Below are 18,352 nucleotides of genomic sequence, written 5' to 3' on the forward strand. Positions count from 1 at the left end.
ATTTTTCTTACTTAATCTACAAAACAACCCTCTGAGATTAGATATTACTGTTGTTTCCCTGCATTTTACATAAATACTTAAAGAAACTTCGAAAAGTTAAATAACTTATGTGTGGTCATGTAGCTAAATGAAACATGGAACTGGAATTTTAAACTCAGTCTGACGAATTTAAAGCACATTCATGTTCTTAATGACTATATTTTTAATTTAAAAATAGATTTGCTATATAGGTGTAAGTTATGAAGATGAGATTATCATTAGAAGAATAACACAGCATTATATGTCAACCAGATTTATATTCTGTAATGTTTAGATTTGGTATATGGAGAAATGAGTAAAAGCTGCTTATTTGTTATTCTTCATGAGTTGGGGCTATAGGTTCACACAGAAATCATCTATCCTAATCTGCTTGTTTTAAAGTTTAAAAAAAATAATTCTATGGTTGAGAAAACTAGGGCCTAAATTGGTTAAATGACTCATACAAGATCACACGTTTTTAAGGCCTCTTGACTTCTGGGTTCAGTCTACTTTTCATTACACATTTTTTGTTTGTTTCCATTATAGTCCCATTAGCTATATGAAGTTTTGAGTGTTCTGCCTTAGTAATAATTGACAGTTTTATGTTGTTACTACTGAGCGAAGACAGCAGTCTTACTCTGTTCCAAGAGTAAAACTGTGATTCCTAATTTAAAAGCTTATAATAATTTGCAGTATAGCATTGCGTCCCAGAATTGGCAATTTATTGAAGCTGTAAAGTGTTGGAAGACAATTAACCACAAGTTATAGTGTCATAATCTTTACTAACAGGCAGGGAATATAAATTATGTAAGTTAAACTATTTTATCTTTTTGCTTTTATTTGGGAGTTTGAATATTTATTCTCTTTATTGAAATATCACTTTCCCTGTCTTCAAGGTCATGCCATTTTAGAACCACAGAATTAGTAGTTATTTATGCCTTTGACTTTTAGAACTTTTAGAGCATTCTTGATCTCATCAAACTGGCCAACTTTTTACAGTCTCCATTGAGGTTGCAGTGTGACTATTTCTTTATGTGGTCAGTGATGAAAGGACTTTTTTGTTGTTGCTTGTTTTTAATGTATGTGTGCCTAATCTGTTTCAGGATGGAGCTGTAGTTACGTCCTCCAAGCTGTTAGGTGACGGGCTAGCAGTCGGTGAAGGAGAAGCAGATCCTGGTGATGGACTAGGCAGACTTGACTATGGCAGCGGAGATGTTTCTCGGCCCAGTAGTGACAGTGCCGATGTAAGTGTTCTGCACTTTTATTTTGTTGTTTTTTCCTCTGCAGCCCCACTCCCAGATTTGATTGTAAGTTATAGGAACTACAGGTGTTCTTATTATTTTCTTTTTATCGCCATCATCTTTTTAATTAATTTATGTATTCTAATTGGAGGCTAATTACAGTGTTGTAGTGGTTTTTGCCATACACTGACATGAATCAGCCATGGGTGTACATGTGTCCCCCATCCTGAACCCCCCTCCCACCTCCCTCCCCATCCCATCCCTCAGGGTCACCATCATCTTTAATATAGCAATTTGATGAGCAGAAATTCTGGGCCCTGTTGTATTGAGCTTTTAATTCCAGAGTTCACTTTTTCCCTTGGATACCATTGCCAAATGTTTCTTTTAAGGAGATGGAATTTCCCAGCAGGCGTCTTGTTTGTGGGTAGAGAAGTTAATAACGCCAGTGCTTTCTTACTGAACCGAGAGGCCAACTGTTGATATCTTTAAGAGCATGTTAATATTCCATTTGTGGTCAGAGTGACTCAGTCTTGAATCATGGGGCACCTTGCCATTTCAAAGAGGAAAAGCCTTAGTCCTCTTAGACTTCAGTTAATAGCCCATGTTTAGTAATGCTTTCTTGATTAACCCAAAAATTGCCAGATGAACATGGATAGTTGTTAAGATGATAAGAAAGTATTTTAAGCTGAATATGGTATAGTGTCACAGTTATATGAATACTTAAAAGCTAAGTGCAGTGTTCTATGCTCAGCAGAACTTTGTAAGTAGTATGCAGTAATAGGAATAATTACTTCAAAATAGATCACCCTTCTTAAAAGTGATGAAGAAAATAGTCTGTTGTAAGTCAGTGTTTTTTTTCAATGTGGGTCATAAAATCAGTTTAGTTGGTTGGGGCCAACATTTTTAAAAAAAAAAACAGAATAGGGAATAAGAGTGCTTTGAATGTACAGGAGGTAAGCATTGCTTTTTGTGACTTTTTTTGTATACACACATGCACATATTCTGTGCATTTGTACACGTGTATATCTGTGTGTGTGTGTGTGCGTGCACATTGGTTAATAGTGTAAAATTTCTCTTAGTGGAGGTTGTAAAAAAAAAAAATTGAAAGCCACTGGTCTAAGCCACCATCATTTAGGGTATCTTGATGCTTAGGCCCAGTGACTCAGTTCCTCGTGCAAGGAAAATTTGAGGATATTTTTATTTTGAAAGATACTATTAGGAGTTTTATGATTAGATGGGCTGTCTTGATGAAAGATTTCAATTTTGCCTCAAGAAAAGAATTATAGTGGCTTACGTTTATTGAGCATACGTATTAATACCATCAGCTATAATAGGTGTTACACATTTTTTATCTTAGTTAATTCTCGGAACAGCCTGATGAAGTAGTACTATTGTTATTACTTAAACAAAAGAAAAAACTGAGGCCAAAGCGAGTTAGCTAATTTGCCAAACTTACTCAGCTAGTAAGTGATTGCCTCTACCTAATTTCAAAATACCAGCACTCAAAGCCTCCAAAGTCTGAAAATGCATAACATTTTGGGAGAGCAGTGAACACTTTACAGGTGTATTAGGATTATATTAATAGATAAAGTGGCTGGAGTTGATCTTAGAAGCAGAGTCTTGAGTTCAAGTTACAGCTTGTTCTAGCAGTGCTGCTGCCGGGAATCCTCACATTTTTTCTGTTTGATTCAGTGCTGCATCTCCTCTCTGTTTTCACGGCTTATCTCTCCCACTAGATGTTTCTAGTGGTAGATGTTTCTAAACTTGCTCTCAAGTTTCTTGAGAGCAATGCACCCATCATATTTGACTTTATATCTACAAAGACAGTGAGATTGGAGGAATTCAGAACAAGTGATGCAAATGAAAAATTTGAATTTTATCTTATTTACAGAAATGTTAACCATAAAATCTGTGGTGTAGAATTATCACTGTGAAATACAGAGTGAGTTGGCAAGTGTAGAAACAGGCATTCCAGTGAATTCAGACTGTTCGACATGTGTTTGGTGTTTAATTGGTCTTTGAACAAGAGTGAATGAGTAGAGTTTGGGCTGTATCTTGCATGCAGAAGAGAGGCACAGCCAGAAACATGTCAGTGTCGAAAATGAATTGAAGTAAATAGGGAGATCAGTAAGAAAAGAAGACTGCTTGACTTAAGAGGAACTTGACAAAGGTGTGTTACGTGGCTGATAAATTGTCACCTTTTATTGAATACCTACTTTGCAACAGTAGTTGTACCTAATGCTTTGCAGTTACTCTTTTTAACTCTCTTGGTAATCTTAAAAAAGCAAATGTCACCATTTTATAGATGAGGCAGTTGAGGCCAAATATGTGTAGGTTGTGGAAATCCACGTGAGAGACAATACAGTGAAGACTAGGTATTCACTGGACACATAACAAACTCATATCACCTGCAGGTGTCTTTTTGAAGCTAGAGATTTGCTCCTTTTAGCCTGTGGATTTCAATGTTTGTTTCAGTTGTACTGTATTAAGATTTTAAGAACCGATCAATGCCTTACATTTTTTCTATTTTCTGCTCCTTTTTATAAAATAATCTCCTTATGGTGTTTGTGATATCATTAGCATTGTGAAATTCCCTATTCTTGCTCAGCTCAGGGAAGGCTTTAAAGAATACTGACATGCCCATGGATGTACCTCTCATTAGAGCAGCTCAGTTCAGTTCAGTTGTCCAGTCGTGTCCGACTCTTTGCAACCCCATGGACTGCAGCATGTCAGGCTCCCCTGTCCATCACTGACTCTTGGAGTTTGCTCAAACTCCTGTCCATCAAGTTGGTCATGCCATCCAGCCATCTCATCCTCTCTCTTCCCCTTATCCTCCTGCCTTCAATCTTTCCCAGCATCAGAGTCTTTTCCAGTGAGTCAGTTCTTCACATCAGGTGGCCAAAGTATTGGAGCTTCAGCTTCAGCATCAGTCCTTCCAGTAAATATTCAGGACTGATTTCCTTTGATCGCAAATTATCATCTAAAACTTAGAGCATTTACCTCTTTGATTTTCATTTTGCAGCTGACATTTAATTTAAAAGTTACTTTGAGGAATTTCTCTGGTGATCCAGTGGTTAAGAAGTCACCTGCCAACTCAAGGGACACAGGTTTCATCCCTGGTCCAGGAACTAAGATCCCACATGCTGCAAGGCAATTAAACCCATGTGCCACAACTACTGAGCCCATACCCTAGAGCCTGCGTGTCACAGCTACTCAGCCCACACACCACAATTGCTGAAGCCTGTGTGCCTAGAGCCCATGCTTCACAACGGGAGAAGCCACTGCAGTGAGAAGCCTGCTCACTGCAGTTAGAGAGACGCCCCCACACACAGCTAGAGGAAGCCCACAGAAGGCAGCAACAAAGACCTAGTGCAGCCAAAAGTAAATAAATAACTTAACAAATAAGTTATTTTGAAAAATTCCAAACTTACTCAGAAATAGACTAAGATACTAAACTCCCGCATGTACCTAATCACCCAGCTCAGAGTCATCAACAGTTTGTCTATGTTCCTTCATTCCTTCTACTCTCCCAATACTGGATATTTTAAAGTAAATCCAAGATATTATTTTATTAACATGCATCTTTGGAAGGAAAAAAAGACTTAAAAAGTTAGAGCCATAGTAGCTTTATCAAATCTTCATTAATATTTTCTTAATATGCAATGTGATTAGCCTAATAGTCTTATAATAATCTTTTAGCAGTAGGTTTATTTTAGTCAGGATCCAGCCAACAGCTTCAGTCTCTGGTTGCTAAGTCTCTTAATTTATGATAGTTCCCTCCTCTTTTTTTTTCTTACTATTTTTTTTTTGTTAAATTGGGTCATGTGTCCAATAGAACTACCCACATTCTAATTGTATTTTCATGGAAGTGTTAAGCATGTTCCTCTGGTATATATTTCCTGAAAATTGATAGTAAGATCTAGAGTCTTGAAAAGTTTAAGGATTGAGGGTTGTTGTTTGGCAAGAACAATTCGTGGGTGGTACTGTGTATATCCTGTTACATCACATTAGGAGGAGAATGTCTGGTTGTCTTTTTACAGTTGTTAAGTTTGTATAAGGTATGCAGATTAAATCAGCATAATTCCTTCCTTATAAATTTCTCCACTAAGTTTTTATCTGATGTTTTTACTTCCATTGATAACAAAAATACCTGTATCCATTATTTAATAAGGGATTTCAAAATGATATTATTTTGTCATTCTTCCTGTATCATTAAATGGAATTATAAAGAATTTTCTACTAGCTTTTAAGTTGCTGTGAAATATAGCTTATACAGGAAATTCAGGGTAAATATTTGATTATTTTCCCTTACGTATCTGTTTTCAGAAGAGTTGGTGCCCTGACATACTTCAAAGGTCACTAAATGTGGGGATGTTTGGACACATGTGTATAGATGTGTAATATTTTGAATTCATAGACTTTTAACCTGTTTCTTACTGCATATCAGTCCATTAGAGTCATTTTTCTTTTTGGTACTAATTAAATTGTCCTTTTTGAGGGGACTAGTTTGCTTCTTCTCAAGTTGTCTTCTGTGTTCTTTTGACATGACTCCCTAGTAGCATAGGTTTCTTTCTTTTTGGTGTGATAAGATTATTCTAGCTTGATCTGTCCTACCTCTTAAGCTAGAGTCATCCATTTCTCCCAGGCGGGGCTTATATTTGAAATTACTGTTCTCTCTATCTTATATACATTATGTATACAGATAGCATATATCTTCTATATAGGCGTTCACACAAAAATCTCTTGCATCTCATTTTCAGCTGCTCTGAAGAATGGCTCCCATTGCTTGGAGTGTTTCTCATCCCCCATAATTGAAGCTTTTTGTATCATATAATGTGTATTTTACATAAGGTCATCCCAAACATACCATGTAAAGTTTATAAGAATCCATAAATCACTTTACATAAGGTAATCATAGAAAAATAAAAGCTCATTTTCCTTCATATAAATAGGCTAAAATGCTTTTAATTTTAACTTGGATAGAAAGAATAGTTTGGGACAGAGGGACTTAGAGGAAGTAGAGTTTGATTTTGACTTAATGAACTTGAAATATGTAATATATCTGATTAGAATTATTTGATAGAAATTAACCCTCAAGCCTGAAGATGAAATTATTTTATCAACATAAGACTTAAAAGCCTAAGAGAATAAGTGACTTGCCAAAGTCAGGTAAAAAGTAGCAGAGCCAAGTATTGTATGAAAGATATTTAGTAGTTTCAAACACAAATGTGACGTTCAGAACATTATTCTTTCACGTTGCTTTTTCTTATCTCCTTTGGTGGGCCTGTTGAAATGAATATGTCGTTTTTTGGTTTTTTTATTTTCATTAGAGTCCCAAGAGTGGCTTGAAAGAGAGGATTTATTTAGAGGAAAACCCAGAGAAAAGTGAAGCAATTCAGGACACTGTGAGTATGAAATCAATGAAATGATAGTGACTTTCCTTATGCTTAAATGACAGACATAACTGATAGGTGTGTGTGTGTATTTTAATTTGGAGAAAAAGCTTAAACTTACTAAAGGAATTTATAAAAGATTGGGAAATAGAGAGCTGCTCCATAGTTAGTATTATTATGTAGTTAAATTTTTTTATAGTAAAATACAAATAACATAAAACACACTATTTTAACCATTTTTAAGTTCATTGTCTTTAATTAGATTCACATCATCATGCAACCATCAGCACATCTCTCTCTAACACTTTTTCACCTTCCCCAGCTGGAACTTGGTGTCCACTAGACACTAACTTCCGTTATCTTCTCTCCCCAGCCCTGGTAAACACCATTCTACTTTCTGTCCCTTCGAATCTGACTAGGAACCACATAATAAGTAGAATATACAATATTTGTCCTTTTGTGGCCAGCTTATTTCACTGAGCATGATGTCTTCAAGTTTAATCAGTGATTTAGCATGTATCAGAATTTCCTTCCTTTTTAAGGCTGAATAATAATCCATTGTGTGTATATACCACATTTGGTTTATCCATTCATTCATCTGTGAGCACTTGGATTGTTTCCACCTTCTGGCTGTCATGAATAATGCTACTCTGAACATGGATGTATAAATAAATACCCATTTAAGTTCTTCCTTCAGTTCTTTTGAGTATATAATCAGATATGGATTTGCTAGATCTTGTAAATCCATAATTGAATATTTTTAGCATTCTGATTTTATTTTTTAAAATTAGGACTTGTATATAGTTTTATGGTAAAAGATTTAATAGCATATTATGATTCATCTGTTATTAGCAACATAAGGACTATTGAAAAATCAGAAACCTCAAGTATGCTATAAAATGAAAAGTTGTCTCGCTAATACTCTAAACAAATAAAATCTCTGCTTCACCTAATTTTTTAAAAAATGTTAAAGCCTTGTGGTTTAAAAAGCAAGAGTACAGAAAGGCAGAATCAAGTTTAGGCAATGCAAATACTTAGAGTTGCAACACACTTAAGAAAAACTGCAGCTATGTCTATTAGTCGCTTAATTTATAGCTTGTGGGTCCATGTACATAATTTCAGCTGTAACTGCTGTGCAGATAACTCCCATGTCACCATAGCCTCACTCTTGTTGCTCAACCCCAGATCCTACAGCATTCAACTGCTGTCAGGTTTGAGCCAAACTCATTTTTTTCATATTTGTTCCAAATTTACTATTTCTCTTAGTACTGTATGGTCTTTCATTTCTGTATTTGTGGTATTCAAATATCTCATACTTTTTACAGTATACACTAAAATGTTCCAACACTCCCCTTTTCATGCTAAATCCAAATTTGTAAGTGAATTGACACATGGATGATCTATTGCATAGGAATGAGGGCTGCCAGCCTACAATTTATTTGTACAATCTTGTTACCATCATTTCTATAGCAGTGTTTGTGTGATTTCTTGAACATTTTATTGCTTTATGCCAATGATTTTCAACCAGGAGTGATTTTGTCCCTCGGGGCATGTTTGGCAAGGTCTGGAAACATTTTTGATTTTCATGACCGGGAGGCTGTGCCTGGCATCTAGTGGGTAGGCAGTGGCCAAGTATGCTGCTCCATGTCTTGCAGTGCATAGGACAGCCCCCACAACAAAGAATCGTCTGGCCCAAAATGTCAACAGTGCCATTTTTCCTTTGTCATGTTGCCTTTATTCACTGTTAAAAATTGTAACTGTTTATGTAAGCCGGTTTAATTTCTTTCTGTAACAAGGTCTAGATATATATGAAACAATAAATGAAGCCTACAGAGAGGGGTTAGAACCAGATAAACAAGCGTGTATAAGCAGAGGATGTTTATTATTTCTAGGGGAAATGTTTTCTCCCCCTTCCCCTGACCAAGAAACAATCAATACTGGAAAATTTGAGAACCACTTTGAAAATAAAGTGCCCAAAGAAAAGGAAAAGAATTCCAGTCAGTTCAATGAACCATGTCTTTTTGATAGTTTGGCATTATTCTGTCTCTGAAATTGACCACCAGGCAATTTTTCTGTCCCTTCTCTATGAATGTTTCCAGGACACTCAGTCACTTGTTGGGAGTCCCTCTACCCGTGTGGCACCTCATATTATTGGAGCAGAGGACGATGACTTTGGTAGTGAACATGAACAGGTAATGACTTTTTCTTTCTAAAAGACAAATTATTAATTTTCTAAGATGTTTGATTTATTGCAAAAATGAACAGTTTCTGGAGATTGAAATTATATTAATACGGATTTGAAGCTCAAGTCTTAGAACTAAAATTAATTGTTTAATTGCTTGGGTTAACTGCTTATTTTAGCTTTCACCAATAGAAATGGCCTGGCTCTTGAAGCTGATAAGAAGTCATTGATTTTTACCTATGTATTTTATCTTGGGAGAAGGGGGATGTTCTTATAAATTTAAAAAAATTTTTCAAATTCTGGTTGTTTATTGATGGTATATAGGAATGTGATTGGCTTTATTCTTGTCCTTGTTAGTAAGCTCACGTGATTTTTTAGTAAACTCACTACTTCAAAGAGGTTTTTAAAATAACTTTTTAAGATTTTTCTATGTAAATAACTGTGACAGTTTATTTCCTTGTTTCCCAGTGTTTATCTTTTATTTCTTGTTATTACCTTTGCTGCACTAGTTAGGATTTCCAGTATGAGGCTGAATCACTGTGGTGAAACAGGGCATCCTGGCTTTCCTGGCCTTATTCTCAGTCTTAGGAAGAATGCATTCAGTCATTTATTATTAATATGATGTTAGCCATAGGTTTTTGTAGATACTCTTTTTTAATTGAGGAAATTTCCTTCTATTTTTAGTTTGATAGGAGTTTTATCATGAATAGATGTTGAATTTTGTTGAATGACTGAGATCATCATATGTTGTTATTAAATTTACATTACATTAATGTAATTTGTGTGTAACTAAATATAATGGTAAATTACATTAATTTATGTTATTAGCATTTTGAAACAGCTGTTCCTGTTTCATTCCTGGGAGAAACCCCAGTTGGTCATAATTTATTTTCCTTTTTCCAATATTGTTGGATTCAGTCCTATTATTTTGCTGAGGATTTGTGTGTGTGTGTTTATAGGGGACAGTAGTCTGTAGTTTTCTTTTTTTGTAATATCTTTGCTTTTGATAGTTGGCTGATGCTGAGCTCTTAGATCTGAGTTGAGAAGCCTTATTCCTCTTATATTTTCTGAAAGAGGTTGTGCAGAATGGGTGTTACTTGTTTAGATTAACTTACATAGTTCTGGGTTAAGATCAACTTTTGCTGCTTTCTGTATTCATTGCAGTTTGGAAGCATACAAGTATTCTAGGAGTTGTCTTATTTAAAATCACACAACTCCATTTCCTACCACTGTCTCTATGATTAGCCTAAAAGGAAGACATCTATTTTGTTATTAGGCAAAAAGCCTCCCTTTACAGTTTTAGAAGTGTTATTAACCTGTTTTTTTTCGTGTACTGATGTGTAGACCTATGAGCTCTTTGATAATTATATTCTGGACTTGGTTCTCCCAGGGTGGTCTTTGTTCCAACCTGTTCCCAAGAGATTATTTTCTTCCAAGAGGAAGAGATTCCATAGCCTATGTTGCTCATAATCAATTCTAGTGAAGTTTTTTTAAACCTTGAATTTTTTAGGGTAGGTCAAAGTGAAATTGGGATAGTCATATTTAACTGAGCTGACATTACATTTTGCATTTATGTGTTGGTGTTACTGATGTATATTTATTTATTTTTCTAGATCAATGGGCAGTGCAGCTGTTTTCAGAGCATTGAACTGCTAAAATCTCGCCCTGCTCACTTGGCTGTTTTCCTACACCATGTAGTTTCCCAGTTTGACCCTGCAACATTGGTAATATATTTTATGATTTAGCCAGTTTAGAGTTCTTAATTGATTCAAATACCATGAAACTTTTCAGTTTTAGCAAGATGAGTAGATAGACTTCTGTCAGTTTTCTAAATTAGATATGAAAGATGATTAAAATGTTACTACTTTATTTTTTAAAGACTTGGTTATATGATAATAACTACATTGTTCGTGGTGACCTACTTGTTTCAGACATTTCTACTCAACAGGGATCTAGCAGATTACATTTTTCATGTTTTCTTCCCCATTTCTTTCTCTACTACAGCTCTGTTATCTCTATTCAGACCTTTATAAACAGACCAATTCCAAGGAGACCCGTCGTGTCTTCCTTGAGTTTCATCAGTTCTTCCTGGATCGATCTGCCGTAAGTTACCAAGTTAATATTACAATCTTTGCTTCAGTACACTGAATTATTGGCCTCCTACTTCCAGTCTTCCCTCCCATGTTTTTGGACTTTATTGTGCTTTCTGACATCTGTATTATATCTCAAGTATTGATTACTCATGACTGTTATTTTTTATCATTTCTAAGTTAGTTATAGGCATATAAATTCTCACAATAGGTTTTAAGGGATATATATATATAGGTTTATATATATGCATATTTAGGATAAGGGAATGAAAAAGAGAATACAATATATATGTATATATAAATATATATACATATATATTAAGATCCAAAGGTTAATACTTGTATAATTGGACTCTGGTCGGCCTCTTTGAATTTTGGAGGCCCAAGTTTAACTAAAAAGGGATGGAAAAGATCTTACTCATATAAATGATGGTAGATAATAGTAGTGTTTTATTTTACCAACAGAAATCTTAATAAGGTTTTTAAACTGATGCATTTTATTATTAGCCTTGCTCTAGGATAAATAACAGCCCTTAATACATCTCTGATAATCATGCTGCATGTCTCTAGTCCTTTCATATTTGCAGTTCTCTTAGTTGACTGTTTGACACCTCTCTTTTAAACTTTCCATCAATTCCTCTCCTGTTCTTTTCTCAACTGATGACCTTGCTGTTTTGTTTTTTTTTTTTGAGAAATTTAAAACATATAGAAGATAACTTCTACCAGAGGTGTCACCCTACCTCTCTCATACCATATGCTTGACCCTCTCTCCTGATGATATGTAGGAATTTTTATGGTTTTAGTTCAAGACCGTCTCTTCCCCTATTTATCCAGATCGTGTTTTCTTATACATACTCAAAGATGCTACTCTAGCAAACGTACCCCTTCTCTCCTGCATCATCAGTTCTTTTGTCTTCTACTGAATCAGTCCTGTTAGTGTGCAGACGTGGTTATTTCTCCCATCTTAAACAAACTCACACAGAAACATTTTGGCTCCCCCTCTTCCTCCAGCACTTGCCCTGTATTCTTTGTATTTTATTAAAAGGTTCCTCTACATCTCCGCATGGCTGAATACAGTTACCTTCTCAGTGAGGCCTTCCCTGACCAATTTACTTGAAAGTTCATCCCCCTTGCTTTCTGTCACCTTTCCTGTGTTATTTTTGTCCATAGAATTTATATTTTATCTGTTTATATTCCTGCTCTTCTGCCCTGAACGTAAGCTCCATTAGGGCAGATATCTTTTGTTCTGTTTGTTCACTGCTGTTTCCCCAAAACTAAATAGATTCTGACAAAGTGGTCAACTCAGATATTTGCTGAATGGATTAGTTAGGGTTCTGATTATACTGCCATTGTTTAAAATATTACACATTATATTTATTAAAATGATTTTCTTCAATGAAGAAATGACAGTATACTGAAGTTTTTATGAACTTGATGTTTCTTAAGAGCATTCCATGCTAAGGCACAGAATGTGCCTTTAGATCAGGTGATTTCTTGTATTTTCGTGGTCTGTATAAGCTTATTAACATCGAAGTGTAAGAACCCTGCTAGATTAATTTGCTAATTATTCTTTTATGCCACAAGTGGTATTATTTCATATAAATACCCACATACAGAAATGAACATATATATACTTTCTTGCATTTGTGCTAGAAGTACTTCTGGAAAGTTGGCTGGAGCTACTTCAGATAAAGAGAGGCAACTTCAGATAAAGAGAAAGCTTTGAAATCCATTTCAGCTGCTCTCAAATAAATATTAGAGCTCTCTTAATTTTTAGCAGTAACTTATTTTCAGATGTAAAACTTCAGATCTTACATTATTATTTTTTTTAATTCTGGAAGGATATGACTAAAGTGGGTGTATAATACAGAGTAAATTTGAAGAAGATAATATATTTTCTCCAAATGCAAAATAATTTTTTTCTGAGACATTTCCCAAATTAACAGGAGAAAATTATCTGGTAATGGGATCACAAACTGCACTTGTCATGTGAAAAAAACATAGCTAATAAGAAGTTAATTATGACGCAGTCATCTTATTTCAGTAGTGAAAACTGCAGATGTAAGAACTAGAGATTTAAGACTCCAAAGCTTCAACATTGATATCCAGCACTTTCTCGTTGGGAGCCTGACTTCTTGTGAGGGTTCTTTAGCCTTATATACCAATATGATTGGGAATGTCATGGTCTTCAGTGTGAGTGTCTCAGATACAGTGCATAAAATTGTTATACATGAGTAAGTTTTTGATATAGCAATCTACATATAGTTTAGGTTTTTACCTATATTGATTCAAACAGTGTGTGACCGATTATCTTAACCAGTGATTCTCAAAAGCCCAAACCAATATTCATTCATTCTAGAAAGCCAAAGCCAACAGGAATAAGTAAGGCACAAAAGCATTCAGCCATCTAGTAAAACGGATTGTAGGCATTTCCTTTATAACATGATCCTTGGGAAAGGGGCTTATTTTCAAGTTCAAACCATAGAATATTCCAGAGCTGGGAAATTTAGTTGGGCGGTACTCAAAAAAATGAGCTTATACATGAATATGCTTATAAATATAGGTATTCAAGTTTTTTCTCTTTATTTTGTGTAAGTACTTATATGCATCCTGAAAGACCCTTAGTGCTATTTCACTTTTTGTTTGTATTTTTATTTTAGCACCTGAAGGTTTCTGTTCCTGATGAAATATCAGTAGATCTAGGTAAGTCTGGAGCACTGATGTGCTAGAGAATTACATCTCTGTAGATACGTAGCTCAGCTCCTCTCTAGAGGTTTTATCTGTTGCACAGTGACTAGTAAGTCATATGAATCACAACAGTAAAAGAGCCTATAATACATTTAAGAGTAAATGAAATGTGAGTTCTAAGATGAAAATACTTAAAATATATTGAGTATCTCTTTTTCTTACTTCCAGTTAAGTTTACACCAAGTAGTGCCAGTTACAATGCATAGAATGTGCCTTTAGATCAGGTGATTTCTTGTATTTATGCAGAAAAAAGAAGACCAGAGCTTATTCCTGAGGATCTACATCGCCACTATATCCAAACTATGCAAGAAAGAGTCCACCCAGAAGTTCAGAGGCACTTAGAAGATTTTCGGTAAGCCTCATGGTTGACAGAAGCTGATATGGTTGTCCTGAATTAATTTTCTTTTTAGGTGGGAAAAGGTTATACATTCCTTGGCATAACATATGGTCTCTATCACTGTTACTAAAATCTAATGAACTTCTTTTGTCGAAAGGTTGGCATGGTACTGAGAGTGCATGGTCCCCTTTCCTTATGACTGGCAGGAATTGAGCTTAGTACCTGCCTGTGTCAAGTGTCTCCTTCAAGATATGTGTTCTGTTGATAGGCTTCCTCAAGAATTTTCTTCCTCCAGTGTCCCAGGTGACATGGGCCCCCAAATAGAAAACTGTGGCATTTTACCTGTTGCTAGAAATTCATAACTATGGAAACTCCGATGAAGCATGTCCAGAGGGAGATAATTACCCTCTAGGCTACCTCAGGAAATTTCTCCTATTCCCTTTAGGCAGAAGCGCAGCATGGGGCTGACCTTGGCTGAAAGTGAACTGACTAAACTTGATGTAGAGCGAGACAAGGACCGGTTAACTTTGGAGAAAGAACGGGCGTGTGCAGAACAGATCGTTGCCAAAATTGAAGAAGTGTTGTAAGTAATAGAAATACATGTAGAAACGCCCTCTCTACTGAGATGATAATTATGTGTCAAGTACATTTGAACAAATTTAGAAGGGGTGTCAGGTTGTTTATGTAGAGCTGTTTGCCTTGTGATGATACTTGAGAAGCTGGAATCTTAAGTTTATGCTGATATCGTAGATGACATTCTTGTATTTCTTTTTCTGGGTATTGCTAAAATGAGTAACTTTAGAATTTCTAACTGAACAAAAACAGGTTGAATATTTACATTGGCTTTAATTCACAGGCTTTGGAAATATTTCTTTCTATAAAACATTTATAGCAAGTTGATGATGAAAAAGTGATCCTTCAGGGGTCACATTTTTTCTGATATATCATTCCAGGTGACAGAGACTTAGAGTGGGTCCCAAAGCATTTACTGCGCCACAGGGGCTTCCCTGGTGGCTCAGATGGTAAAGAATCTGCCTACAATGTGGAAGACCTGGGTTTGATCCCTGGGTCGGGAAGATCCCCTGGAGAAGGGAATGGCTATCCACTGCAGTATTCTTGCCTGGAGAATTCCATGGACTCGATTCTGTTCTGTTGATCAGTTATCTGAGTTTAGTGACAACACTTTTATTAAACTGTAATATTTCATTTTAAATGCTTTTATTTTTAGGATGACTGCTCAGGCTGTAGAAGAAGAAAAGAGGTAATGTAACTTATTTTTTCCTAGAATTTTAAGGACAAAAAAAAAAAAGAAACTGTCTTTTCTTCTATCCTAAATTAAGATTTATTTCTTTTAATTTAAAAATATAGACTGTCTCTGGTGGTTTGTATTTTATGTGACTAATATTCTAGTATCTTGAGTAGAATCTTTACTGGTCACAGTGAGTAGATAGCTCTTTATTTTTTACTTGATGAATTCTGAGACTTTGAGCATGGGGGTTTTGGAAGTCATTTGATATCTTTATTTACCCACTATCCCTTCCCAGAAGTCTTATTTTACTTAATCCTTTCTCCTTCAGTTCGACAATGCAATATGTTATTCTCATGTACATGAAACATTTGGGAGTAAAAGTGAAAGAACCTCGAAATTTGGAGCACAAGCGAGGTCGGATTGGATTCCTTCCAAAAATCAAGGTAAAACTGGAATAATAATAGTGTGTTCAGGTCGCCATGCTTCTTATATATGACTGCAGGGCTTTCCTTCTTCTTAGTGTTTACTTTTTCAGCAAATTAGTGCTAAGCATGCCAGCAGGAATAAGATATGGTCCCTGTTCTCAAGAAACTCAAAATCCAGTGAGAAATCCAGATGTATGAACTAATTGTTAGATGATATGAAAAGTGAAAACAGGAGTTTACACAGAGAGCTATCCTCAGCTTTGTTTTGATCCCATGCTTTTCTTTTACGGTTCCTCTCAATGTTTATAATTATTTATGTTATTAGATTGTAAAGCTGGATGAAGGTAAGGACCTCCTTCATTGTACCCCATCTTTTAGCATAGTGCCTTCAGACATTATTAGCTTAGCAAGTATTATTCAAGAGATGAATGAATTACTTAAAACAAGCTCCCAGTAAATGTGTTATAAAAATACCCTTTACTTTCCAAAATTTTCAGCTCTGAAGGGTTTGAGAAGGCATCTTGAGTTTGATGTGTACATAGTGCTGTGTGCCCGCGTCCAAAGAGTGCCCTTTGTGTGTCTTTCATTTACATGTAGCCAGTTTCTCTCAACTTGACCGTTAGAATTGTGTGTCTCTTATCTCTTTGATTCTACCTTGATTCTAGCAAAGTATGAAGAAAGATAGAGAAGGCGAAGAAAAGGGGAAGCGAAGAGGATTCACCAGCATCTTGGGACCCCCTAGGAGACCAAGCCGCCATGACAACAGTGCAAGTATGTTGAAGTTTGAAATGCTGCATTCCCACCATTCCATGCCGTCTTTGTATCAGAGGCTCATTTAGCTAGGTTGGGTTGCTGGAGAAAGATGTTCTAGAAATGTTTCCACTGAACCTCCATTGTTTCTATTCAGTGTCATTTCTAACTGAACCCTCAGTATTCAGTTAGACTTGACAGTTGTCATAAGTGTTTAATGGCAGTCAGTAGAACCTCCCATCAGCTGTTGATAACATAATTTACTTACCAGTTCTGATTTTGTTGCATTCACTTTCTGATTGTTAAATTTATAAAACAAAATGTGCATGCATTTCACCAGCATACTTTGTCTTTTTATACATATATGACTCATTTTCTCCATACTTAAACTGTTTTCAATCTCTTCATTGTGCTTTGTTTCCTGATGTCTCTCCACCCTCAGGTCTAATGGAGGGTTGCTCTCCAGAGAGGGCTACAGGAGAAGTGGGGGTAGTGCTGTGGGGCAAGAAATTAGGTCCTATAGTGGTCCTCACATTGGGCAGCACCATATTTGAAAATACTGGTGCAGTTGGAGCTGGGGGCGGGTGTTGTGATCCAGCAAGCCTGAGTGCCCCACCTGTGAAGAGCCCTCATTCAAATGTGTGTGGTGCCCCTTATTGAGGAACACTGAGAGGATGAAGGAAGTCTTTAGAAAAGAGGTTGAGGAGAATGGAAAACTTAACAGAGGGTAACCATGAGCGCCAAGGGATTCAGAAGAACTGTAGGAGTCAGGGAAGGAAGGATGTTAGGATTAGAGATGTACAGAACTATGTGAAGATGGGCACGGCTATGGGGTGCTTCTCTCGGTGACTTTAGCTTCTCGTGGTGACTGATGTAAACACTGGTAACAGGCAGGATGGGGATTGTTCTGCATGGTCTCTGAGGCCTGTCATGATGAAGAAATTGTGAGTGTTAGGGAGGTGTGGGGTAGCGGCTTGCTAGGAGTTCCCAGGGCCAGTGGGCTTCATCTTCACTCTTGACGGAGGAATACAGCTTTGTGGCGTGTCCATCTCTGTCTGTCGGTATCCCCTCCCCCCACCCAGTGCTGATATACATACTGCCATATATAAAACAAACGGTAGTTCTCAGCTCCTGTTCTCATGACCCTTCTTCCTCTGCCTCTTCTCTCTCCCTCATCTTCTACCATCTCCCACCCTTTTCTCCACCTCCTCTTTCACTCTCTCCTGCCTTTCTCTCTCTCTCTCCACCCCCCCACCTCCTTCCTTCTCTTTCTTTCTTCCTTTTATCCCCCCTTCCTTCCTATCTTTCTGTCTATCTCTTCCTCACTCTATGTAATTCATGTTATACGTTTCTAGGGCCCACGGTGTTCTTTCTATATTCTTTTCGTCATCTTTTTTAAAGCTGTTTTGCCACATGATTTATTAGCCATTGCTTTCTGTTCAGTTGGCAGAGCCATGGAACTACAGAAGCAGCGCCACCCTAAGCACTTGTCCACACCCTCATCTGTGAGTCCTGAACCTCAGGATTCTGCAAAATTGCGCCAGAGTGGATTAGCAAGCGAAGGAGCAGACATTGGATACCTGCCAGCCAATTCCACGTCCTCCATGGTTTCAGGGGCCACTCTTTCCCAGGAAGGAGGGAAAGAGAATGATACGGGTGAGCTAATGCTGTCATTCAACTTAGCTAAGCATCAGAATTTTAAAACAACTATCCTAAGAAATAGAGGGGCAGATTATTTGAATCAGGACTGAGTCACAGTTTAAAGATTTTAGCATTCTATAACCAGTGACAAATCTACTCTGAATGGTAATTTTGAGTTATTAACCATTCAGAAAATATTTATGGAGTTTTCTGTCAGGCTTTATCTCTGTAGCAAATGTTAGCATGTGATAATTATACATAGATTTTTGCCCCATGCA

At 36.5% G+C, this 18,352-nt stretch overlaps 1 protein-coding gene across 3 annotated transcripts in view; it reads left to right on the top strand.

Annotated features, from left to right (window-relative positions):
- ARHGEF12 (Rho guanine nucleotide exchange factor 12) overlaps window positions 1-18,352 on the top strand; it is a 165,650-nt gene that overhangs the window by 114,282 nt on the left and 33,016 nt on the right. For all 3 annotated transcript variants that reach the window (XM_055423223.2, XM_055423224.2, XM_055423226.2), the window contains 12 exons: window positions 1,122-1,262; window positions 6,590-6,664; window positions 8,752-8,844; window positions 10,448-10,558; window positions 10,839-10,937; window positions 13,585-13,627; window positions 13,919-14,024; window positions 14,455-14,592; window positions 15,238-15,270; window positions 15,587-15,701; window positions 16,349-16,454; window positions 17,877-18,089. In XM_055423223.2, coding sequence (XP_055279198.2) covers window positions 1,122-1,262; window positions 6,590-6,664; window positions 8,752-8,844; window positions 10,448-10,558; window positions 10,839-10,937; window positions 13,585-13,627; window positions 13,919-14,024; window positions 14,455-14,592; window positions 15,238-15,270; window positions 15,587-15,701; window positions 16,349-16,454; window positions 17,877-18,089 — 1,273 coding nt within the window. The remainder of the gene's footprint in view (window positions 1-1,121; window positions 1,263-6,589; window positions 6,665-8,751; window positions 8,845-10,447; window positions 10,559-10,838; window positions 10,938-13,584; window positions 13,628-13,918; window positions 14,025-14,454; window positions 14,593-15,237; window positions 15,271-15,586; window positions 15,702-16,348; window positions 16,455-17,876; window positions 18,090-18,352) is intronic.

The sequence above is a fragment of the Moschus berezovskii genome, chromosome 14, assembly GCF_049115385.1.
Source record: "Moschus berezovskii isolate FMDL1 chromosome 14, NW_MosBer_1.0, whole genome shotgun sequence".
Classification (NCBI taxonomy): Eukaryota; Metazoa; Chordata; class Mammalia; order Artiodactyla; family Moschidae; genus Moschus; species Moschus berezovskii.